The 25,586-nt window shown below is 36.4% G+C and overlaps 2 protein-coding genes across 2 annotated transcripts; both read right to left on the bottom strand.

The window, feature by feature from the left end:
• Positions 1–11,114: 11,114 nt before the first annotated feature.
• Positions 11,115–14,653, bottom strand: LOC135676815 (linoleate 9S-lipoxygenase 6-like). The gene is made up of 8 exons (XM_065188412.1): positions 14,404–14,653; positions 14,030–14,316; positions 13,701–13,944; positions 13,273–13,614; positions 13,009–13,202; positions 12,628–12,932; positions 12,282–12,545; positions 11,115–12,200 (listed from the first exon to the last, which is right to left on the bottom strand). Exons 1-8 carry the CDS (start codon positions 14,636–14,638, stop codon positions 11,456–11,458), a joined length of 2,616 nt encoding a protein of 871 aa, XP_065044484.1. The 5' UTR covers positions 14,639–14,653; the 3' UTR covers positions 11,115–11,455.
• A 6,823-nt stretch (positions 14,654–21,476) lies between these two features.
• Positions 21,477–25,046, bottom strand: LOC135676814 (linoleate 9S-lipoxygenase 6-like). The gene is made up of 8 exons (XM_065188411.1): positions 24,749–25,046; positions 24,382–24,668; positions 24,072–24,312; positions 23,644–23,988; positions 23,378–23,571; positions 22,990–23,294; positions 22,631–22,897; positions 21,477–22,544 (listed from the first exon to the last, which is right to left on the bottom strand). The coding sequence occupies exons 1-8, from the start codon at positions 24,981–24,983 to the stop codon at positions 21,797–21,799; spliced, it is 2,622 nt and encodes an 873-aa protein (XP_065044483.1). The 5' UTR covers positions 24,984–25,046; the 3' UTR covers positions 21,477–21,796.
• Between the last annotated feature and the right edge of the window lie 540 nt (positions 25,047–25,586).

Here is a 25,586-nt window from a genome sequence, read left to right as displayed (position 1 = left end):
GTGAAATAAATAATTGAGGTGACTGATCAAGAAAGGCATGAAATACTCAATTTTATGATACTTAGACTTCAGTACAGTCTACAACTAGCGCATGAGAATATCTAAGGATAAATTTAAATTATCTGATAAGTCATTAGTTGACACCTTACTATAATAGTATTTGAGGAATTTAAGATTATATCCTCAAAATAAATGATAAAAGCTGTAAGCTCAAGACTCATAATATTTTGAGTACTACTCAAGGAGTAGGTAACACTAAAATAAGGATAAAGCGTAATTCCATCTGAGTTTATAATTATTATATAAACTCATAAAAGAATATCTTCACAATAAAGTGTTACTTTTGTAGCAAATAAAATTATGTGAAGAAGAAATATACTATAAGATTTGATTTGAAATGAAAAAAAAAGGTATAATTATAACCTTTGTATGGTTCAAATCAAATATTACGGATATTATTGATGGATTAATTTGATGCTTCATCATATGTTACCAATAATAGATATTGGGATAAAACCAAAAGAGAATGAGTTATTTATCAATGTAGGGAATCATCTTAAGTGAAAGCGATATTAGTTTGTATTTATCGCTTATATCTAAAGATGATTCAATTTGATAAATCTTGAGAATCCATGTTGTGTTCTTATAATTCTGGGAATTTAAGTTCTTTACCTAGAATTGTTATAATATTATTTCTCTTTTGGTGGTTGTAAACTTATTGTGATTCAATAAAATTAACCTTTGAATTCTGTATAATAGTCTATGCAGAATTAATATGAATCATAAGTTTACAATGATCATATAATTAAATATTGAAGTGAAATTTAGTTTTATAAACTCCTTGAGGTTATGTTTATCACTATATGCTTTTGTCTCATTAAAGAGAGACATTTTATCACCATATAAATAATCAGTTGAGATATGATTATATATATCTAATTCATGTAAAGTCTATGACCATTTACACTCTTGAAGTGTATATAAATGAAGTTGATAGACAATTAGATAGAAAGGTCAATATCATCATATCTGAAAAGGGTGATAAATTTTATGGTATTTATGATGAACCCAATTATAATTCTTTTGCTAGATTCTTGAAAAAATAAGGTATATGATTTACCAGATGTGTTATAGCATAATATGATTGTTGAAAGATATCATCGTACCTTATAGATATGGTTAGGAGAAATAATAAGTTATTCTTTTGTACCCAAATCAATGTGAGATTAAGCTTCAATGACAACTATGTATATCTTGAACGGTGTTCCTAGTAAGTAAATTACATGACTTCTTTTAAGTTATGAAATGATATGAAACATGACTTAAGATATTTACATATTTGAGATTGTCCTATGGAGATAAGGATCTTCAACTCACATAAAAGAAAATTAGATTTAATAATTATTTCTGAATATTTTATTATCTATTCAGAAAAATTTGAAAGGGGTACATATTTTATTGCTCTAATCATAGTATGAAGACAATTAAATCTGGTAACATAAGATTCCTATAAAATAGCAAATCAGTGGGAGTGAAAATTTCGAAATTTAATTTTGATATAAAGGAGATGCAAGTTAATACTCCTTTATTATTCGAGAGATTGTTGTTACTCAAATCATTAACTGATTTGATAAAAGTGAACAACAAAATAACATTACTAAACTCCCACATTATATTGATATCATTATTAATGGTCTTGTAGAACAACCATAATTGATAACTTTGAGAATATCTTAAAGGGGAAGGAATCATGTCATTTATGGTTATTATGTTGCATATCTACAAGAATTATATTATGATATAGGAATCAGAATGGATCCCTTATTGTTGTCATGGGTCATGAAAAGTAATAATTCTGAAAAGTAATATGATGCAATAAAATAAGAGTTAAAATCAATAACCAGAATGGTGTCTGATAAATTTATCGAATTGTCCAATAATTGTAAAAGAGTCTATTATATAAATGTGGCTTAAAGGATAATGTCGATATAATGGTCAAACTTGTGGTTAAAAATTTTACTCGTAAGGAATGTATCGACCATAACGAGATTTTTAATGAACTCGTTAAGAATCATCATGACATTAATGATTCATTATGAGCTTAAGTTATATCATAATGATATGAAAATATTTTTTAAAAGATCTAGCTTTATATGGGTTACTCTACATGATTTACTCTAAAAAAAAATGAAAGAAATATAAAGTTTGGTATGTAAATTCAGGAATCCATTTATGACCTTAAACAAGCTCCAAAATAATGATATATAAAGGTTCTTAATATCATTATTTTTAGATTTAAGGTAAATACTGTTAATTAGTATTTATATCAGTGGGAGCAAGTTTATTATATTGGTCTTATATATGGATAATATTTTGCCTTACCAATAGTGATCTTGATTTATTATACTAAATCAAGAATTTGTCACTAAGTGTTTTAATATGGTTGATATGAATGAGACATCTTATATTATTAACATTGAGTAATTCAATGATAGACCTCAATGATTATGAAGATTGTCTTAGAAAGGATATATCAACCGAGTCTTGAAATGATTTTAATATACAGCTTTGTTCAGTAAATCATAAAAGCAAAATTTTAGTCAATAGTAAATGCTTGAAAATGACTTGAAAAGAATCAGATAAATAAGATATTCTTTGTATATACGCAGTTGGAAGTCTATGCTTAAGTCTCTGTTAGAAAAGATATTAGTTTTTACAGTTAAAATATTGGGTATATATTGGAGTTACCCAGAAGTAAAAACATTAAAGGACTACAGAGAAAGTAATAAGATATCCGGAAGGGACAAAGGATTATATGCTCACATGTATGCAATTATATCAGCTTGAAATAATGGTATTTTTTTCAGATGATGATTATATAAATTACCTCGATAATAGGAAGTCCACCTTATGGTTAATATCTATGTAATTAGAGAGGTAATTTATTATTAATAATAAAAGCTGATTTTATGGCATGCTTTGAGGCCACTAATCAAATTTGTGACTGTAAAATTTTTATCTCAGGGCTTGGTGTAGTCAGACTCAATTACCAAGTCGTTGAAGATATTTTATGACATTGCAGTAGTTTTCTTCTCTAAGAATGACAAGTACTATTGCATATATATGTATTATGGTATAAAGTACTTGATGGTTAGAGAAGATGAGTCCAGAAACATCTAATGTCAATTAATTACTTGAGTTCCACTGTATTGATTGCTGATCCATTCACTTAGGACTTACAGTCTAAAGTATTTTGAAAGAACATGTTCTTATGATTGAGTTTGTGAGCAACCCATAAAGGATATGGTGATGCATGTTTGAGTGGACACTATAATTGACATTTTTACTTACGTACTTAAAGTTATTTGTTTCTGCTATCCTGTTCACAATTATGTATGTACATATTATTGTTGAATGTGATGACAGGATTGTCTTGACAAGACAAATTATAGGGGTCATTTTGGACTGTATTAGGAAAGGCTAACAGTATTGTGGTACATAGAAGGAAGTGTGACACTGATGGCATACAACCGCTATGACTCATATTGTTAGTCAAACTTAATGTAGTATTATTATTATTATTGGACTTATTGGCCTATTTTCTAAAATTCACGCGCGTGTATAAGTTTTTCAAAAATTTCAGAATCCAATTGAGTCAAATTGTTTTTAAATAAATTTTGTTTATTTATTTTTAATTTTTAAGTCTTTTTGTATCTTACCAATTATTGGGCCAAGTGGGAGACTGTTAGATTATGTGGCCCTATTTAATTAGGTAAGATATATTATAGATATTATTGGATTCTGATTATGGTTATTGGCCAATAGAAAAGAAGTCCATATTAAAGTATGATTCTTTAGAAGATAACCTTGATGGAAGGAACTCTCCTAATAACTTATCCTAGACCCTCTGCTCTCGCCTATAAATAGACAGGACCTCTAGAGGCTAAAGATATCATTAGATATCATCTGTGCGCATATGATAGATAGGACCTCTAGGGGTCAAGTGCGCACCTGAGTAGTATCTGAGTCAATTGAGAGATTAAGGTTTTTCTCTCAATTTGAGTCAAGTGAGAGATTAAGTTTTTTCTCTCAATCTCCTTCTCCCTTAATCCCCTAATCCATCAATCTAGGTGGTCCTGTGAAAAGATAGGAAGAGAGGAGAAGGATCTAGTTCTTTTTGCAGATCCTTGCAGATTGATATTTCAGATCTGACGATGGAGTACTTGTAGATCAGATAAGGTTTATTTCTTCTGAACAACAAGAAGGGTATGCATCGTAATATTGTTAGATCCAATTTATTTGATTTCAATCTTGGTATAAAAGTTTTTTCCGCATTATAGATAGCATGATTACAGATTTTATGCTAACACGAGATTGAATCTACACATGCATCAATGTCTTCTTTCATAAAGTTTAAAGTCGTAGTGTTCGAGGCGTCATCGAGTGTATTAATTACAGAGAGAAAGATCAACGAAGCCCACCCGATCTTCTTCGTTCGAGGAAGAAGATGACCATGTGCTACAACTATAGAAAAATAATAAATACATTTCAAAGTTCAACAAGCACACGTACATCCCGAGTTGGTATCTTAATTACGCATAAAAATTTTCCTATGATCCTTCATAAAAGATATCAGGAGGAAAAAAAAGATAAAGGGTAAAGAGATATTTAAGTGAAACAGTAAGAAGAGGAGAAAAGAGTAATTTGATTTATTAATACCTATATGTCTTGCTATATATAGCCTTTATATTTAGACTTTTAATCCATAGAATGCTCAATATGCTCTTATTTATTGTAGGGTGAGATTGTCCCCTTAACATTTGATATAAATATAACCTATTGTACCAAACAAGTGGCTAGATTTATAACATAAATCAATAGTTTTGATATTATTTTCTTTTTATGATAAATTTATGAAGAGAATATTTTTTATTTTATAACAATAATATCTTTATATTTGTTCATATATGTGTTGATTTGTTTTTATGCTGCTTATTGTATTTTTATTGATATGTTTCATACTTTTACAAACACACTTTATGCTATTTACTTGTGCTACTTACTTTGTTGTATTTTATTACATTATGTTAAATAATTTTTATGCATTGATATCATTATATATGTTAACGTTTTATTATTATTGTATATATTTAACATTTTGTAACATTTACTTATAATATTTTAATTTTATAGTATTGATATATAATTAATATGCATATTAACTATTTTATTATGTATATATATTCTATATTATTTCATTATTAATGTCTATTATGTATTCTATTTATTTATCATATTAGCTAATATATAATTTCATGGAGAGGACGAATCGATTACAACCTTAATTGTAATTTCGCTCGATATTTGTGACTGTCTAAAAAGATCATTTGCCTATTATTTCAACTCTCCATGATACAAGTGAGCCAAGAATACTTGGCATTTGTGTCTAGCAGTAAAGGTGTTAAACTCAACTTCTAGTATGTTTCTTGATGATTTGTCTGGTTGTCTCTTGGATGATAAAGCCACCCTATTGGAGCTTAAAGAACTAAATAAGTAACTGCAAGACCTATTGGACAAGAGTTTCATCCGACCTAGTATCTCTTTGTAAGATGCTCCAATATTATTTGTAAAGTAGGATGAGTCTATTAGATTGTGCATCAACTATAGGCAATCTAACTAAGCTATCATCAAGAATAAATATTCCTTGAGTTGGTGATCTTTTTTATCAATTACAAGTACCCAGGTGTATTCTATTATTGATCTTAGATCAGGTTATCAATTGAAGATTAGAGAGGCATATGTTCAAAATATTACTTTTCAGATGCAATACTACCATTATGAGTTTTTGGTTATATCATTCCACTTGACCAATTGAGCGATCGCATTTATAGACTTAATGAATTGAGTTCCACTGATATCTAGATAAATTTATAATTATATTTATCGATAATATATTGATATGTTTTAAAAGTATGGAAGAACATGAGGAGCATCTAAGAACTGTTTTAGGCATTTTTTGAAGGGAGAAATTATATGATAAGTTCAATAAATATATATTTTGGCTTAAAGAAATTATTTTCGTTTGTCATGAAATTTCTAGTGGATTACCAAAAGGTGAAAGTTGTGGTAAATTAAAAGCAACTTTCCAATATTTAGATAAAAAGTATTCTTAGAGTAGTAGGTTATTATCCAAGATAACTACTCCTTAAACTTGTTCACTTGGGACCACAAGTGCGAGTAGAGATAAGAGTTGAAATATAGGCTCACTAGTACACCGGTGATTCCTTCTAGTGGAGATAGATTCATTGTATTTAGTAACACTTATATTATATTTAAGAACTTAGTTGTGTGCTAATACAACATAGTAGGATGGTTATGTATGGCTTCAAACAAATAAAAACATATGAAAGGAACTACTTTGCTGATGATTTGGAACTCGAAATTTATTATAATTATTTTTACTCTAAAGATATGGAGACTTTTGAAATTTTCACTGATCGTAAAGGTCTCAAGTATCTATTCACAATGAAGGAGCTCAACATGAGATAGTGAAGATGAATAGACTTCCTAAGGATTATGATTATATAATCAATCATCATTTAGGAAAGTCTAATTTTGTTATTGATGCCTTAAGCTAGAAGTCTATAGGATTCTTTCTTAGTAGGATATGAAAACAATTGTGGACATGGGATTATTTGTGGGGTAGACAACTTATGATTTCCTTGGTGGTAAAATTTTCACTGATAGAGAAAATCAAGGAGTGTCATAAGGAAGATATTTATTTACAAACCTTAGCTAGAGACTTAGTATAAGGATTGAAATCAGAGTTTGTTCAAGTATAAAATGGCTTGATCATATTTTAGATAACTTTGTGTTCTTGAAAATCTTCCAGTGAAGCAGTAGTTGCTAGATGAGGCATATAAGTCAAGGTTTGCCATCTACCCAAGCGACAGTAATATATATCATAACTTGCACCAAGGATTTTGGCAGCGAGATATGAAGAGAGATATTGTTGATTATATATCCAAGTGTTTAGTGTTTCAATAAGTAAGAGCTCAACATCATAGACTTGTTGAAAAATTATGAAACCTTCCCATACTAGAGTGGAAATTAGATCATATGACTATGGACTTTGTTTTAAAACTAACTAGATTCGAATGAGGATGAGAAACTATTTGGGTGATTATTGTTTATGTGACAAAATTGGCACACTTTCTCTCAATTAAAAAGAATCATTCCTTAGACAAGTTGGCAAAAGTATATATCAAAGAGATTGTCCAACGACATGAGGTATCAGCTAGTAATATTTCAGACCAAGACCCTAGATTTATGTCAAAATTCTAGGATGGTTTACAGAAAGCTTTGGGTGTACAATTCAAATTTAGCATAATTTTTTATCTCAAAATTGATGGATGGTCTGAAAGGACCATTCAGACATTGGTATATATTCAAATTTAGCATAACTTTTTACCTGAAAATTGATGGATGGTATGAAAGGACCATTCGGACATTAGAGGATTTTCTAAGAGCTTATTTGATGGAATATAATGGTCGTTGGGATGAACATTTGCTCTTGATAGAGTTTTCTTATTGTCACATCCTAGATTTTTTTTATAAGATTACAATATCCTTTCATAAGTGAATCAAGAGATAAGTAACTAACCATCATTTTATTAATATACATAAATTATAAATATTTATTATAATTTATTTATTCATCAAATATAAATTGAAAGTAGCCATAGGCTTTATTAAGAAACATAGTGCTGTCCACTCAAAAATAAAGTTCAATTGGATCTATCTAATAGTAGATGAATGTCTACTCTTTGTTAGAATCCAGTTTAGTACTACTAAGAAGCTACTTTAAAAATAAAAATAAAATAAAAAAAATTCAATAATATTGAGTAAGAGCCCTTATACGTCAATTGTAAATTAAATACACGTATAAAAGTCAATCATCCCACTAACGTAAATCAAATATCCGAATGAGTACTCCTCTAACAACAAATGGAGACAAACCCATATATCACTCTTAATAGCAGATAAAGTAGTGTCTCTCACCCACTAAAGTGAGGACATATTCCTCCCAACAATAGATAAAGGAACTGTCTAACCGACACATCTCATGACTCACTAATCTTCGAATAGAATCACCCTACCTACCGAAATAAAATTATAATATACTAGTCATATTTATATCGAGATAAAATAATATATTAAAACATCTTAATTTATCTTTCAAACATAATTAATATTGAATAATATCAATTAGCTCGACTTAAAACTTAATTCAATTGATCAAATTAAATTTGATTTAACTAGATCCTAGCTGAACTGATCTCTAATCTTCATTTAACCAATCTAGAATCATTGTAGACTAGTATAATTTAGATCAGATTGAGTTCAATTCAAGTTAAAAAGACTTGAATAAGTTAAACTGGTTTGGAATCATCATAAATTGATCGAAACTGATCAGATCTAATTCTGTTCAATCAATATTTGTGCCTAAATTAAACAAAGACAATAAGCTAGACTATAAAATATTGGACTAAGTTGGGCCAACCCATGTACTGGTCATGTGCACTACACATGACTATTTATGCATCATCCTAGGCTGGGTCAACCCATAGCCCATGGATTAATCATGTGCACTATATATGATTGCCCATGTTGGGCTTGGTTGAGCTAGTCTACAAGTTGGGGCCTGACTTACGAGTTGAGTCTAGCATTTTGACTGAACTTAGCTTAATGGCTAGGCCTTGTCAACAGGCTGGGCCTAGCTTGATGGCTGATTTCAACCTAAATTTTAACTGATTCCCTCAACTCTAAAATATTATATCAAGAAATTATAATCAAAATATTTATTCATTAGCATTGAATCATTAAAACATAATAAACAATAGTCGATAAAATTGTATAAGGAGAAAATAACATTTCTAATCAAGTATTATATAAATCAAATATTATGCATCCAAGATAAAAAATTTATATGACATGAATAATTACAATATGTTTTAATCCCAAAATAAAATTCTAAACTTTTAAAGGGATAAATAAAAATTTTAGAAACTTAATATAATATAAATAATTATAATATATTTTAATCTAATAATAAAATTTTAGACATTAAAGGAATAAAAGAATATTTTAGAACTACATATAATATGAATAATTATAATATATTTTAATCAAAAAAATACAATTTTAAATATTTAAAGGAATCAAAGAAAAAATTTTATTTTTTAAGAAATGTAAGGGAATTTATCTATGTTGAATTACTTTTATAGATTCCCTCATTTCACCAATTCGTACTAAAAAACGATCTTATAGGATTCCCAAGAAATTCTTCGATTTCTTCCGGAAGCAGATAATTATTCATCTGCTATGAAACTTTTTGACCCTCGAATTTGGAGTACTAGAGATAAGCAGACTCGAACCACTGAAATCCACCACAGGGTAAACTACCACATGCTTACATATCCATCATTTGAGTCTCCAACAATTATTCCAACAATTACATATCGAAATCCTTAAAAGAAGTATATGGACTCATATGAACCTTTGTAGCCATTTTGACAATTATATTGGGAATTAAGGAGCTCTAGGAACTCTAAATAGTTGCTTGAATAGCGAGTTACATTATAGAGTTTTGAAAATATTAGGATCGAGTCGGCACTAAGACATAATTCTACCTTTTCAGTTGGATTATCCTTAGGAATTTGATCCCCAAATTATGCTTTAAGACTATTCATATTGTAACTTATGATTGTGACAACTCATCGTTATAACTTACATTCTATGATAATTCAAATTGTAAATTCATACGAAACAAATTTTGAATTATTATTTCATATTTCAATTGTCTTACATGTCAAGGATTCGAATCTAATATGAGTCCAATGTTTGAGCTCGTTATAAATTTAGTTTTAAGATTATAGGATTTCTGATAGGTGATCCTACAAAAGCTATGTTAAAAGGTGTCGTCGACAAAAACCCCATCGACACTTAGGTTAGTAAAAATTTGGGGGATTCAAAAGTAGAGACATTAATTAATGTTCTTAGATAGATTAAAGGATGTACCTATAGGCCTTAGTGAGCCTAGATAATCATCAAATTGAAGTGGAAAATTAATATGTGAGATCATTATATGGAATTATCAATCAATACATGGCTACAAAGACACACGTCAAACCATCAAATGTTGTGGTTATAAATGATGATTCATGTTGATGTTAGTAGTTCTTGAATGATATGTTATGATGAACTAACATCCTAGTTGGGTTGAGTTGGTGATGGGTTCACAATATTATGTGTCATTAGGTTGCCCATATATTGCTCTCTCTTATCAAGAAGTTAAGATATAATCATGTTTAGTATTTCTTGGATTAGTTCATATTAATTTATAATTAGAATTATCCCATATGGAAGTGATCAGCCTGTTTGGAGCAAGTATTTGCTTGATATGATTTCTACTAAGTTCATTTTTATTTATGATTTTGTATGTACACACATACTCTCACAGACAAGTGGATTAGTTTAAAAAACTACAGGTATTTTGTGTTTATTTGTTTTTGTAACATGCACGAGAATGTTCAATTTGGAGCTAAATCTAAGAAGATTAAGGTACCCTTATAATGGCTCAAGTAAATGAAATTTAAGAATTTATTTGTTTAGTATCTCTTATTATAAATGTAATTATTTTTATGATATCGTTATTATTGATAGGTCAGATTTTGATCAAAGATCTTTCATACAGGAATATTAAGAGAATATTTATATATGTGTAAGAGATTGAAAAAGGACAGAATAGTTCATGGATCGTATATACTAGTTTATTATATAATTTGATAAATTTAAAATTTTTAATTGAATTAATATCCAATGTAATATATTTGAGTTTATTCATTAACATTTATTAAATTTGTTAATAATATTTTGAATAGTTATTGAGTCCATCGGTGAAAGAGAGAAGAGAGTGAAAGAAAAAAAATGGTAAAAAATATTAAAATAAAATGAAAAAAAAACAGAAGTTCTATCTTAAGCTATATAGTATGCCATCCTTGTATTATCATATATGTATGTATATTTTTTTCTTCAGAGACAAAAAAGCTCAAGTAATAACGACAGCATCAATGGATTAAAAATATTGTACAACTTGTAAGAAGCTGAGGCTTCATCAGCCATGCATGCCCATCCATTCTAGCCTTGTACTAATTAAGCGTGGCATTGATGATGATGATGAATGGAAGAGCATAAGTAGAGAGAGACTGTCGATCGCAGACGAGGTTTTTACAGCAAAACATATATATAGGCTCGCTTGCTTTGTTACATAATGTGCGTGAAGAAAGGATACGTCCCTCACAGCACACGCGACTCACCGATGGATGCCAAAGGTATACGTGAGCTGCTTTATTTACTCCCTTACTGCAGCATTAATTAACGACATGGACCCATTCTAAATGGATATGCTGTTGGGGATTCCCTTCGCGGTGATCCCAGTCTCGCCGCTGGGGAAGAGCAAGTAGTACGGCACCTTGGCGGGGCCATTTCGGTTCTTCAAGGACGAGTCGCCGTTCCTGCTCACGATCTCCTTCTCGATCGACCTCAGCGCCGCCCCGAAGCGCTGGAACGCCGCGAGCGCTTTCTCGTCGGTGGTCCACTCCGGCGTGTCTCGCTGGCCGAGGTATACCTCGTCCGACGCGTGGGTCGACAGGATCTCTATCAGCGACACCCCCAGAATGGTCTGCATCTGGTTGGTGATGGTCCGCAGGAAGACCTTGTCCGGGTTCTTCTCCAGTTCTTGGTACTCCGGCGTGCCCGGCTCCGGCATCAAGCGACGGCTTATGGTGGGCCGGTTCGGGAGGTACCCGGCGTAGGGGTACTGTCCGAAGTTGACGGCGGCGTGGAGCGCCGAGGCGATCCAGATGATGATGGTGCACGAATCGGTCAACTCCAATACCGTCTGCATCGTGGGCCACCACGGCTCGTCCTTCTTATCGCCGTGCCCCACCTCGCGGACCTCCTTCCACCAGGCCTGCAGCTCGGTGTCGGCCTTCACGGCCTCGTCGCTCGGGTAGTAGATCGAGCAGTACTCGGTCACCCATGTCTGGATCGCGTTCCATATTGCTAGCCCATCCACCGCGTAGGGGTAGTCCTTGATCAGTAGTCGAAGCCCGTCGCCCTCCTGCACCGCAACTCCTCTGAGCAGAAATAGAGCTTTGAATCAGTCCAGGCATACTCTCGTGACGATGCCTAATTAGATCTTCCGAGGATTTTGTTACCTCTTTATCAGCTCGGTAGGGAGAGCTTGCTCGACGAAGTTCCAGTTTCTGTAGATGACGGCAGACATCTCCATGGCGTACTTCCCTGGGAAGACGGTCGTCTCCAGGATCCCGCCAGCATTGATGAGCGTCTGGCGAGCCAACGCGTTGATGTTCATCGTGTCGCGATAGTGCGGCGTCAGAAGCTTGCTGATCGGATGGACGACGCTCAGGTGTCGATTCGTGGCGATCACGAACGGCTCCAGAACCGCGTGCGTATTGAGCCTGCGCATGTGCACGCACCATGAGAAGGTGAACAGGTTCTGCACAACTAAGAACTGAGCTATGTTGGGATTTTGATTCGCACCAGTGGCTGATGAGCTGGTGGACGCCGGAGTCGTTGACGCCGACGTAGGCCTTCGCCAACTGCCAGATGGAGCCCTCGACGCCGGTTTCAGCCGGTGTGTACACTTTGCTGACGGCGCCAAATTGTTCTCCATCAGGGTGTGGTAAGCTGAGTTCGATGGCCAGTGGCTTCAGAGTAGAATCCTCCTTCAGGAATAGCAGAGTCCTCGTGGCGTATATCTTATTCGAACCGGAGTTTATGCGAGCTAGATATGGCATCAAAGCATCATGATGGTCCAAGATGAAGAGCCTGTAGCTCCTCAGTGCCTGAAGAATAGCAACAGAATCAAGCAAACCGTGCCTATGATCCCTGAGTACGTTCTAAGGCACAGAAGTCATATACCTCGTCAACAGTCAGGCCTTCAAGGTTGTGCTCGATGTGGGCTGCTGTGATCGTGCTGTGTTGGTTGCCATACTTGTTAGAATCGAGCTGGCTGATGGGAGGGAAATTGTCAAGGCGGCTGACGATGAGAGGGTCCACGCCGGCAAGCATTTCGCGGCCAAACTCTTCGTCCGTTCGCCAAGCATTCTTATCGACTGCAACAAGAACCGGATGGTGAGATGAGCGTGCTTGTTCGACTGCTACAAGCTTTGCTATTGGACTTACCTTGAATCACGTGGGGCTTCGGGAGCTTGAGGAAGTTCTGGCCCTTCTCAGTGCGTAGCAGTTCTCTTATCATCTCGAAAGGGATCCTCTGTCTCAGCTCGTCCAGCAGAGGAATCTGAGGCACCGGAAGGCCGCTCTCATAGAGTCTCAGTACTTCCTCGAACGAGTCGAACTCGTTCGGGGTTATATCGAATATGGCTTGCAGCGTTGGGAGCAGCCCGGTGGAGATGGCTTTGATTGCGTAGGTGAGGAAGTCACCCATTTTAAGGTGCCCGAATCGCTCATCTCGGGGCACATAGATGTTCAAGTTCAGCAGTGGCAGTCTGCTCTCGGTCTTGGGATCTGCAGTAAGCAAATAGGCGATCGAGGCAACGTTAGAAATGGAGTCAGGCGCTAATGCGACACGATCTCGTCGGAACTGAGATTACCGGTCTTCGTCGGTGCGCGGGCGGTCTTCCCACGACGAGGGTAAGGGTACTCCGCCGACCCTCCGAGGATTGGCCGGACGAGGTTCGCGCCCTGATCGGGACTTCCGAGATCGTTGTAGTACGCATAGTCGTATACACGGTCCCATTCTTTCAGCTCCCCGGTGACGTCTTGCCCCCTCAAGTTTAGCAGCTCATCTTGTCTGTATGGTTTCAGCGGTGCCGGTGTGTCTCCTGGGAGGTACGTCTGCACACACACACATTAGTCATGGTTAATCCAACCGCACGTTAAGTTCAGCATCACACAGCAAGAACTTGAGTATCGTACTCACGGTGTTGGCGAAGAAGACACGGTCATATTTGTACTTGCTTGCAGGGTAGACCCAGGAGTTGCAGACGAAGTGGATCCGGCCCTTGCCGGGGAAGTTGTCCAGCGTCAGCGTCTTGAGGAAGAACTGAGTGGCGTGCTTGTTCTTGACGATCACAGCGCCGGGAATCCCGTGATTCTCCTGCCACCGGAACGTCACGCTGTATTTGCTTTCACCGGCTGCAAGGGAGGGCAGATGGCCGAGATACTGCAACGAGGCGGCCTCCCCGACGACTCCTCGGTTCCCATTGTCTGCCATCAGAACATTTGCATCAACATAAGACAGCAGAAGAAAAGCTACCGACGTTGCAAGCAACATCAACGCAACCAGCCACTCACTGGGGTCGCCGACGGTGTCGCTCACGAGCTGGAAGGTGACGTTCTGACCGAGGAGCTCGAAAAGGCCATTGATGACGTTGCCGGCCAAGTCGTTGAAGTCGAGCACGTTCTTCTGCATAAGCACCACCGTGCCCTTCACCTGCACTCCCTTCGACCCCCCGAGGATGCCGCCCACCACACCGCCCACACCGCCCACCACACCGCCCACCACGCCGCCGACGATGTTTCCGATCATCTTCGTTTCTCTTTTTCCTGGAACACAGTGGATAGCGACTACCAATAGCTTGGAGAGTGAACTTTGCAGTGAGATCGATTGCAGCGGAGGTGGTATTTATTGATGCAGAGCATCCGCCTGCGTCGAACAAGCACGGATTTCACGTGTCCACAAATGGTTCCCCAAATAATTTTACGGACATGGGTTTCACGTGGTTGGGTCCACTGAATTAAATACATGAAATCTACCATATCCAAAATAAAAGCAGGCTTTAGCCATTTGCGATCATATTGGACGACTGTTTCTGCGTGAAGAAGCTGTCAGCATCAACTTACCCACCATGAGAGAGACTTGGAAAATATAAGAAGCGTCTGTGTATAAAAGATTTGGATAAGAACGAGGAGAAGCTACGTTGATTTAATGAAATGTGGATGTAGCCAAGACCTGAACGGATTTATAGGAGTGTATGATTTAATCAAGGTGAAAGCACGGATTGCTACGCACTTTTAGAATTCAATGAGGACAAGTAAATGAAGTTTGAAGATAGATCAGATCTGAGGATGCACTTTTGGTTTTTTGTTTTTTGTTTTTTATCAGCTATCACCTTTGTTATCATCTGACTATGTATCAATTATTTGGCACATTAAGCTAATGTGATGAGGAACATTTTCTTTTTTTATTTCTGCTTGTTTGGCTGTGATAGTTGACAAAGTTTAAGTTAATATTTTTATCTATCTATTATAGTAATCATATCACTTAAAAAAAACCTAGAGTGATCGAGTTGAGAAGAACACATGCGATGTTATTGGCATATACTCGAGTAGTCACTACAACAAAACTCATCTTAGGCAAGATAAGGGATTGTCGCTTTATATAACTGTTATTATAAATGACTAATTGCAGCGATTTTAGTAAGTGTTATGTTAACTTAGACTTTTAACCACATTTCTAAATTGGTAGAAAAATTACTTATCATCGGGATGATTTTTTTGTCTTAATACATTGTGCATTGCATTTTTTGTCTGGACTGTCTTAATGCACATATGTTGCATTGAAACCATGCTCTTTTAAGACATAAAAATAATCTACATGCTTTAATGGTACAAAATTGTTTGCATATTTAAATTACTTAAATTCTTAGGCTCACATCTGGTCATCATTGATCAGATAATTTAATTCACTATAAAAATATAAAAAATCCTAAAAAATAAAAAAATTTATTTTTCCTTTTATTTCAGTAAAAACGAAGTTAGCTTACAAGAATAGTATCAACAAAGTCTCAAGGTCTTCAAGAGATCAAAGAATGTATAGTTGCTATGGTTTTAAGCTATGTGGATAATTATGCAGCCATCTTGACAAACACAACAATATAGAGCTATAGCCATAGTTGATCAATCAAGTAATCAATATACATGATGAAATTAACTTATACTTAGCCATTCATAAGAAATACATTGAGAGTCTCTATTGAGAAATTCAATCTGGTCAGATGCTTCAAAAGCTCAGAAAAATCATTTTCACAATTTATAAACAAGAAAGATATTGTTTCAGAAAATGGATGTCATGTTTTTGGGTAATCATAATTTCTGTAATTGTACAGAAAAAACACCAATACTGTTTTCTTATGAACACAAATTTCTAGAAAATACTATTCCAGAAAGATGAGTTAGTACAATGTCTTATGAACCATGTGAAGTATATTCCCATACCAAACATGCAGATAGGTAGGACAATCTTATATTATAATTATTTGTCTAAGAACAACTCGCACTGCAAGCTTCTACAATATTGAATGATTCACCCAATCAAAACCAACAATAAACTAATTGCATGTTATATCTCCGACATAGGAGAGAAAAAAATAAAGCTATTCAGATGTGAAACACGGCTGGATATCTTGTCATGCATAGTGAGATGCAAATGCAATTAAAATGGTGTATTCTTGTAATGCATGTAAACTAAGTGAATTATTGGATTGAATCCCCAAGTGGGTCCTTTTTTTTATTTTATAATTCGGTTTGTACATTGTAGTCCTTATCTAATGACATCGATATATGCGCATGTCACATGGAAACACGTTGGAAGTGCATCCTTATCCAAAAGACATCGAGATATGCCCATGCCATATGGAAACATGTAGCAAGTGCCATGTGGTGCAATAGAAGTTGTTCTTATTTTCAAAGCAATGTAAAGAGGAATATTTGGTTTTTTATCTAAGTCATTTTGCACCACAAAGGTATTTAAAAAATTATACTCTGTCTGCCAACGCAGAGGACGATATATAAATATTTTTTATATATAAATTTTAGATATATTATATTTGTGTTTTTCTCATATTAGATGGTATGGTATAGGTGTTAAAAACCTTATAATTTTATTTAATAAGTTAGCATATTTTAATTTTAAGATTACTTACTTTTTATTGTACTCTTATCGATGGTAATAATAAAAATTGAAATATGATATCCTATACTTTTTAATTATACAAGTAGGATATAGATGAAATTAGGAGTTAGGTATTATAAAATTATCCTAAGAAAAAAAAAATAAAAAAAAAGAGATCGATAAGTGCTCTTTTGTGATGGAGATATCATTACAATATCTGAAGATAATGATACATCTTTTCAAAAGAGTTAATTTCTATCTTCCGCTTATATTGAATGACAATATGACTAATAAGTTGAGTTTGGATGATGACTCTATAGTGGAGGTCGTGGATGTCAGGAAAGTAAATATTAAAATGATTAATGGAGTGATGCATTGGAGGACGTAGCTTATGTTCTAAAGATGTAGAAGAATCTTTTTTTGTTAAGATTTTTAGATTCTCGAGGTTATGACAACAAGGCTGAGGTTCTAAAAGTTATTCAGAGTTGCATGGTTACGATGAAAGGAAGATTATATCAAGGGTTGTATCATATAGAAGGAAGTACAATAAATACCTTCAAAATGTAGATGATTGTAAAAGAAAAAAATCGATTGATAGTAAGATGGTGATGTAGAGGTCTCTCCAGAATTAAACAACATAATTGATTTTATTCTATTAACATAGGATGCATTAGCAGGCTTGCTAGAATCTTGTAATGGACCATGAACTAATTTGGCTTTTGTGGCTACGGTGAATTCTTCAAGCCAATACTTTAACTTTTACGAGAGGTACAAAATAAGAAAATACTCATAAATATGGTGATTGTCAGGATTGAAAAGTATTTTTAGGAGTCCTAGTTGTATTCAAATTAGTTATCAAACTTCTAATTAAATTAAAACTCTTTAGTAAATTAAGATTTGTTCCTATAAATACATCTTGTGTCTCAAGGTTTTAGTAAGAAAGAGATGAGGTGCTCTTAAGAGTGATCTCTAGGGGGTTTTAGAGAGGATTGAGAGAAAACTTCTTCAGATTTATATGAAAGGGTGTATAAGGGTAAGTGTGCTTGAGTGATGATAACTTAAGAATCTTATAATTGATATCATATATTGAAGAATTTGATTTTCTTCATGCATGTAGGCAGGAGTTGTAGATCACAGTAAATCTTGTGTCGATTTCTATTATATTTTAGATTGCCAATCTCTAATATATTTTTCTTTTAGTTTTTAATTTTTTTCTTCTCTCTCCTTAGTAGTACCACAACTGAGGATTTTGATCGCTAGGCGTGAAGAGAGATATTATTGATTATATTGTTAATTGTTTAGTGTGCCAACAAGTAAATGCTAAACAGTAGCGATTTGTTGAAAAATGATAAAACTTACCTATATTAGAGTGAAAGTGGGATCATATGACTATTGACTTTTGCTTTAGGATTATTTAGAAACTAACAAGGATGTGACACTATTTGAGTGATTATTGATCGTCTAACGAAATTGGCACATTTTGTCCCGATTAAGAAGATACATTTCTTAAAGAAGATGAAAAAAGTATATATTTGACAAAATGTGGTAGAATAATATTTAAGATCAAGACCCTAGATTTAAATCAAAGTTCTAGGGTGGTTTATAGAAAGTTTTGGTTACATAGCTCAAATTTAGCATAACTTTTCACCTTCAGATTAGATTCAGTTTGAAAGGACCATTCATACATTAGAGATCTTTTAAGAGCTTATTCGATGGATTATGATGATTTGTGGGATGAATATTTGCACTTGGTGGAGTTCTCTTATAATAATAGCTATCTCTTTGGATTCAAATGGCACCTTTTGAAGTTTTATCTAAAAGAAGATATAGATCTCTACTTTATTCAGATAATTTAGGAGAAAACAAAAATTATTTGGGCCTTAGATGATTCAAAGGGATATAGACATTATTCAATTGATTCATAAGAGGAGGTTGATAGCATCTCATAGTTAATAAAAAAACTATGTTGACCGAGAAAGATGATATTTGAAGCTTGAAGTTGGTGATCTTATTTTTCCCAAAGTATCACTGAGAAAAGATATAATAAGATTTGGACAAAAGAGAGGAAAAACTAGCTCCTCGTTTCATTACACCTTTCGAAGTTCTACAAAGGATTGGTCAAATCATTTATAGAGTCATCCTATAGCCAACACTTTCATAGATGCATAACATATTTCATGTATTGATGCTCCAAAAATACATTGTCAACTCTATGTCTTAGATTACCAACTACTTTAATCATGAGAAGATACTCCTTACATGAAGCAATCAATACAAATTCTAGAGTGAAAAATGCATAGTTTGAGAAGGAAAAACGTACCCTTGTTAAAGGTTCATTGGTAACAACATTCTATTGATGAGGTGACTTAGGAATACGAGGAAGAAGTCGAAATATCTCCATCTATTTATTGATTGAAAATTTTTAAAATTAAAGATTAAATTGCTAAATAGGGGAGGATGTTATAATTGTGACTTCTTATCTATTATTAAGAATCCAATTTGAAGGGTAGAATTTTCTTTTTTAGTATGATTCTATCTTTTATTAGGATTGCAACAACTTGATATGCTGGAAATAGTTAAAAATTGGATCAAATAAATTTGACATCACATATGTGGTATCATTACTTTAATTGAATTCTTTAGTCCTATCTATTAACAATGGAGGGAAAATCAAGGAGTCCATAGAAATAGATAAGAATATTAGTATATATATATATATATATATATATATATTTCAATGACTTTCTTGATATTCAAAATTTAACTTAGTGGCAGATAAGACATCTTAAAACATTCTAAATATATATATACATATATATACATATATATATATATACATATATATGTATATATACATATACATATATATATATATATATACATATATTTCAATGACTTTCTTAATATTCAAAATTTAACTTAGTGGCAGATAAGACATCATAAAACATTCTAAATTTTTTTTTTTTTCACATTATTCTATTTGGGTGCATTATATAACAGATAACATGATATCCTACATGAATCCTTTTTTGAACTATCAATCATTAGCAACACATTTTCTTATAAAATCTTAAGGAACCATACTTATGAATCCTAAATTCTGATTTAGATCTAACCGCTACATTACCTCAATTTTCTTTAATCAATCATTGACTTAGTCACTTTTTATTTTTTAATCAGAGTAATCTCGATGAAAGTATAAACATGAATATCTAGTTCATACCAATATATTTTGATCCTTAATTTTCTCAATTCTTAACAGTCACATTTCTCAATGGTGATCATAACTATGAACTCTTTCTACTAAAGATATCAATAACAATATTTCTTATTTCATAGTCATGATCTATACTCAAATCATAATCTTTCAATAATCCTTGCCTCAAATATTAGCTCTTCTAAGTATAGATACGCTTCAAATATATTTTTCTTTTTGTCAATACATACCTCACATTTCAATCATGCTAATTTAAGTCATTATCCTTGCCTCAAATACCACTAGAATTTTAATAAGAAAAATTACTACTTGTTATTTTCAGATCATGCAAAGAATGTTTCTCATCGTATGATTTTAATCACCTTAAAGTATAACTCACATCTTGACCATATAGCAACAAAATAAATTTCAATACTAGCATTGTAGTTGTTATATGTTTTTTCTTTAAGGATCTAGTCATGAATAGAAATTTTAGGAAGGAATAAATTACAAACGTACAATTTTATCCTCTTTCACATCGACCGTAGCAAACAAAAAAAAAAAGAAAGAAAAGAAAGAAAGCAAAACAATGGAAACTAAACAGAAGAGGAAGAAACGGAAAGGGAGAAAGAGAAAACGAGAAGGGATGCTTCGGATTTGGCAGTAGAGAATTCGGATTAGAGGTCAGAAAACTTATTTAGGTATGGTTTCAAATTCTTAAGCTTTATAGCTAATTAGATTCTAAATAGGATAACCAATTAGTTATTATTAACTTCCTAAGTTAATAGGATCCTTAATGATATTAATTCTTAATTATCATTAGTTTATTGTCAAAGAATTGTATTTTAAGCTAATCTGATGGAAAAAAAAGGTTAAGTTATGATTGTGTTTTAAGCCATAATTGGAAGGTGTAGTAGTATTGATGATGCATTTAGGAATTAATAAAATTCTTAGAATAATTAGAACTATTAACACTGGAAAATAAAGAAGAAAAATGAAATAAAATCAAAATAATTTACATATGATATTTGTTTATATTTTATGGATGATTAGTGAATAATATTTTATGTATAATTAGGAGAAGGAATGTCTTGATTATTAAATGAGCTTAGGATCCACGGTTGGAGCCCTAGTAGGCATCCGATAACTCCATCTTGCCTATTTTAAAAGTAATATATATGCATTATATGTTTGAAACTTATGAAAATCATTGTAATATATATGCATTATATCTTAACTGTTTGATAGAGGATCAAATCCAATGTTGACTACAAATCATTGTAAAATATTATATTATATTATATATAAATTCTAATTAAGAGTCTTTAAATTGATTCCAGAGATTGAGGTTTTCCCTCAGAATATACAAATGCAGGTTTTTTTCCCTCAGAATCAAATATTTATTTAAACTTATCCTTTGCGTCCAAGCCACCACGCAAAAGATTTATTTACTACACTTGCTCACGCCACATACACAATTCCCAATACCATAGGATAAGCCACAACGCATTTCCGTGAGTGATGCGAAGCTTCCATCCAACTCAGCTTCGACGCTGGCCGGACTTTATTCAGTATCGTAGGCACTCCTCTCCGGCCACCTAGATGGACACGCTGTTGGGGATCCCCTTCCCGGTGATCCCAACCTCACTGCTCGGGAAGAGCAAGGTGAAGGGCATCTTGGCCGGGCCATTGCGGTTCTTCAGACTCGGGTCCGCGTTCTTCTTGTTGATCTCCTCCTCGATCGACTTCAACGCCTTCCCGAATCGTTGGAACGCCTCCAGCGCCTTCTGGTCCGTTGTCCACTCTGGCGTGTCACGCTGGCCCAAGTACACCTCGTCCGACGAGTGGGTCGAGAGGATCTCCAGCAGCGAGACGCCGATGATGGTCTGGTACTGACTGCTTATCGTCCTCAGGAACACCTTGTCCGGGTTCGTTTCCAGCAGGTCGTGCTCCGGCGTGCCTGGTTCCGGCACGAGGCGCCTGCTGATAGTGGGGCGGTTAGGGACGTACCCCCCGTAGGGGTACTGCCCGAAGTTGATGACGGCGTGGAAGGCCGAGGCCAACCAGATGATGATGGTGCATGACTGCGTCAGCTCGAACACGGTCTCCATCTTGGGCCACCATGGCTCATCCTTCTTGTCGCCGTGACCCACGTCGCGCATCTCCTTCCACCAGGCCTGGAGCTCGGCGTCAGCTCTCAGAGCATCGTCGCTCGGGTAGTAAATTGTACAGTACTCGGTGACCCACGTCTCGATCGCCTTCCATATCTGTAGGCCGTCCTCCGCATACGGGTAGTCTTTGATCAGCAGGGAAAGCTCACCGTTTTGATCCCTCACTGCAACTCCTCTGTGCAGAGATGGAGCTTCCGGTTAGCCATGAGGTAGAAGTTCAATGTCAAGCAAGGGAAGAACATTACTGCTGACGTTTTCTACCTCTTGACCAGATCATCGGGGAGAGCTTGGTCGACGAAGTTCCAGTGGTTCTTGTAAACCCAGGAGGAGTACTCCAAGGAGAACTTGCCTTGTACCGATGTCTTCTCGAGGATGCCATCGGCACTGATGAGCGACTGGCGAGCCAAGGCGTTTATGTTCATGGTGTCGCGATAGTGAGGCGTGAGAAGCTTGTTGATCGGGTGAACCACGCTAAGGTGTCGATTCGTCGCGATGATGAACGGCTCCAAGATTGCGTGCGTGCCAAGCCTGCACTCGTGCATGAGTCAAGAAGAAGATGATCAGAACGAGAACGGTAAGGAACAGAGCGTGGTCGGGATTAATTCGATATGCGTGCGCACCAATGGCTGACGAGCTGGTGGACACCGACGTCCATGACGCCGACGTAGGCCTTCGCCAATTGCCAGAGAGATCCATCCACGCCATTCTCGGATGCCGAGTACACTTTGCTTACAGCACCGTTTTGCTCGCCGTCCGGGTGAGGTAAGCTGAGCTCGATCGCCAGTGGCTTCAGGGTGGAGTCCGCCTTAAGGAACAACAGAGTCCTCGTGGCGTATGCCTTATGTGCGGTGGAGTTTATCCGTGCAATGTAGGGCATGAACACGTCATGGTGGTCCAAGATGAAGAGCCTGTTGCTGCCTAGTGCCTGCGGAATTGCGTAGCCGATAAGCAAAATTAGATCCCCCTTTTCATGAACAATCTATTAATCGTTGAAGTAATTAGCAGAACCTCATCAACCGTGAGCCCATCGAGGTTGGCCTCGATATGTGCTGCCGTGATGGTGCTGTTTTGGTTGCCGTACTTGTTAGGATCAAGCTCGCTAACAGGAGGGAACACCTTAAGAAGCTTGATCAGCACAGGGTGCACGCCGGCAACCATTTCGCGAGCGAACTCTTCGTCGGTGCGCCACGCAGACTTATCGACTGCAACACGAATCAAGACGACGGTGAAAAATGTGATCGTTCCTCCTCTGCTGCAGTGATGAGAACACTTACACTTGATGATCTGCGGCTTCGGGAGCTTCAGCAGACGCTGCCCGCCTTGGACGCGGAGCACCTCCTTGACCATCTCGAACGGGATGCTCTGTCTGAGTTCATCAAAGAGGGGGACGTAGGGCACTGGGATGCCTCCCTCGTAGAGCCTCATGATGTCCTCGAACGAGTCGAACTCGAATGGTGTAATGTTGACGATGGCGTCCAGAACGGGGAGCAGTCCGTTGACGACGGCCTTGATCCCGTAAGTGAGGAAGTCGCCCATCTTAACATGTCCGAATCGCTCATCTCGAGGAACGTAAATATTGAGGGTGTTCAACGTCCCCAGTCTGCTCTCCGTGTTGGGATCTATCACAAACAAGGAGATGGGTAAAGGAAGATAACTGAGGGAAGCCACTTGGATCTCTTATTGGAACAGATCGTAACGCTACCTTTCCTCGTCATCGGACGGTTGGTCTTGCCACGCCGAGGGTAAGGATACACCGCTGACCCTCCAAGGATTGGCCGAACCAAGTTGGCGTCGTCGGGGGTGCCGAGATCATTGTACACTGCGTAACCATAGACGCGGTCCCATTCTTGCAGCTCCGAGGTCACGTCATCTCCCCTCAAGTGTCGGAGCTCGTCCTCTCTGTACGGCTTCAGCGGCGCCGGTGTGGCTCCCGGGAGGTACGTCTGCAAGAGTTTGATCTTCATCGCATGCAAAGATGGAGTACGCAGGGCAAGTGCTTGATTAGTACTCACGGTGTTGGCGAAGAAGATGCGGTCGTATCTGTAGTTGTTGGCAGGGTAGACCCAGGAGTTGCAGACGAAGTGGATCCGGCCCTTGCCGGGAAAGTTGTCCAGCGCCAGCGTCTTGAGGAAGAACTGGGTGGCGTGCTTGTTCTTGACGATGACGGCTCCGGGGATCCCCTTGTTCTCCTCCCACTGGAACGTCACGCTGAATCTACTCTCGCCGGCGGCAAGGGAGGGCAGGCGGCCAAGGTACTGCAAGGAGGCCGGCGACCCGACGACCCCCCGGTTCCCATTGTCTGCCATAATTCACGAGATGGTAAAGGGAACTAACAACGCAGCAACCACGTAGGTGTAATCAACAGAGCGAACAACTCACTGGGGTCGCCGACGGTGGCGCTCACGAGCTGGAAGGTGACGTTCTGACCGAGGATGTCGAACAATCCGTCGATGACGTTGCCGGCCAAGTCGTTGAAGTCGAGGACATTCTTCGGCATCAGCACCACCGTGCCCTTCACCTGCACACCCTTCGACCCCCCGAGGATGCCGCCCACCACATCGCCCACACCGCCCGCCACACCTCCCACCACGCCGCCGACGATGTTTCCGAACATCTTCGGTTCTCTTTTTCCTGTAACACAGTGGATAGCGACGACTAATAGCTTAGAGAGTGAACGTTGCAGTGAGATCGATTGCAGCGGAGGTGGTATTTATTGATGCAGAGCATCCGCCTGTGTCGAACAAGCACGGGTTTCTCGTGTCCACAAATGCTTCCCCAAATAATTTTACGTGGTTGGGTCCACTGAATTAAATAGGTGTTTTGTCGGGACCCACTCCCTAATCACTGCTTCAATGTGCGGATAACACAAATAATTGAGCATCCATGCGTTTCACATGGCCGCCAATCGCGGTCCAATGTGAACTCTGATTTATGTGTCATCTGCGCGAGACTTAGTTTTATATCTTTTCCACACAAAATAAATATAACAATGATACAAACAAATAGTGATATTTGAACGAACCGGTGAAAATTAGAACGAAAACGATCAATGATTTCATAGATCTGAATCGAATCGGAATCGGATTGGGGGGGGGGGGGGGGGGGGGGGGTTGGGGGGTTTCAATTTCACGTTGAAATCAAAATCAGAACCATATGAAAATAAAAAGAAATAAACATTAAACACTATAATAAAAATAAAATTAAAAAAATGATGGTT

This window comes from Musa acuminata, chromosome BXJ1-6, assembly GCF_036884655.1.
Source record: "Musa acuminata AAA Group cultivar baxijiao chromosome BXJ1-6, Cavendish_Baxijiao_AAA, whole genome shotgun sequence".
NCBI classification, from domain to species: Eukaryota; Viridiplantae; Streptophyta; class Magnoliopsida; order Zingiberales; family Musaceae; genus Musa; species Musa acuminata.
Note: the sequence above shows the minus strand (reverse complement) of the source record. Positions and strands in the feature narration are given on the sequence as shown.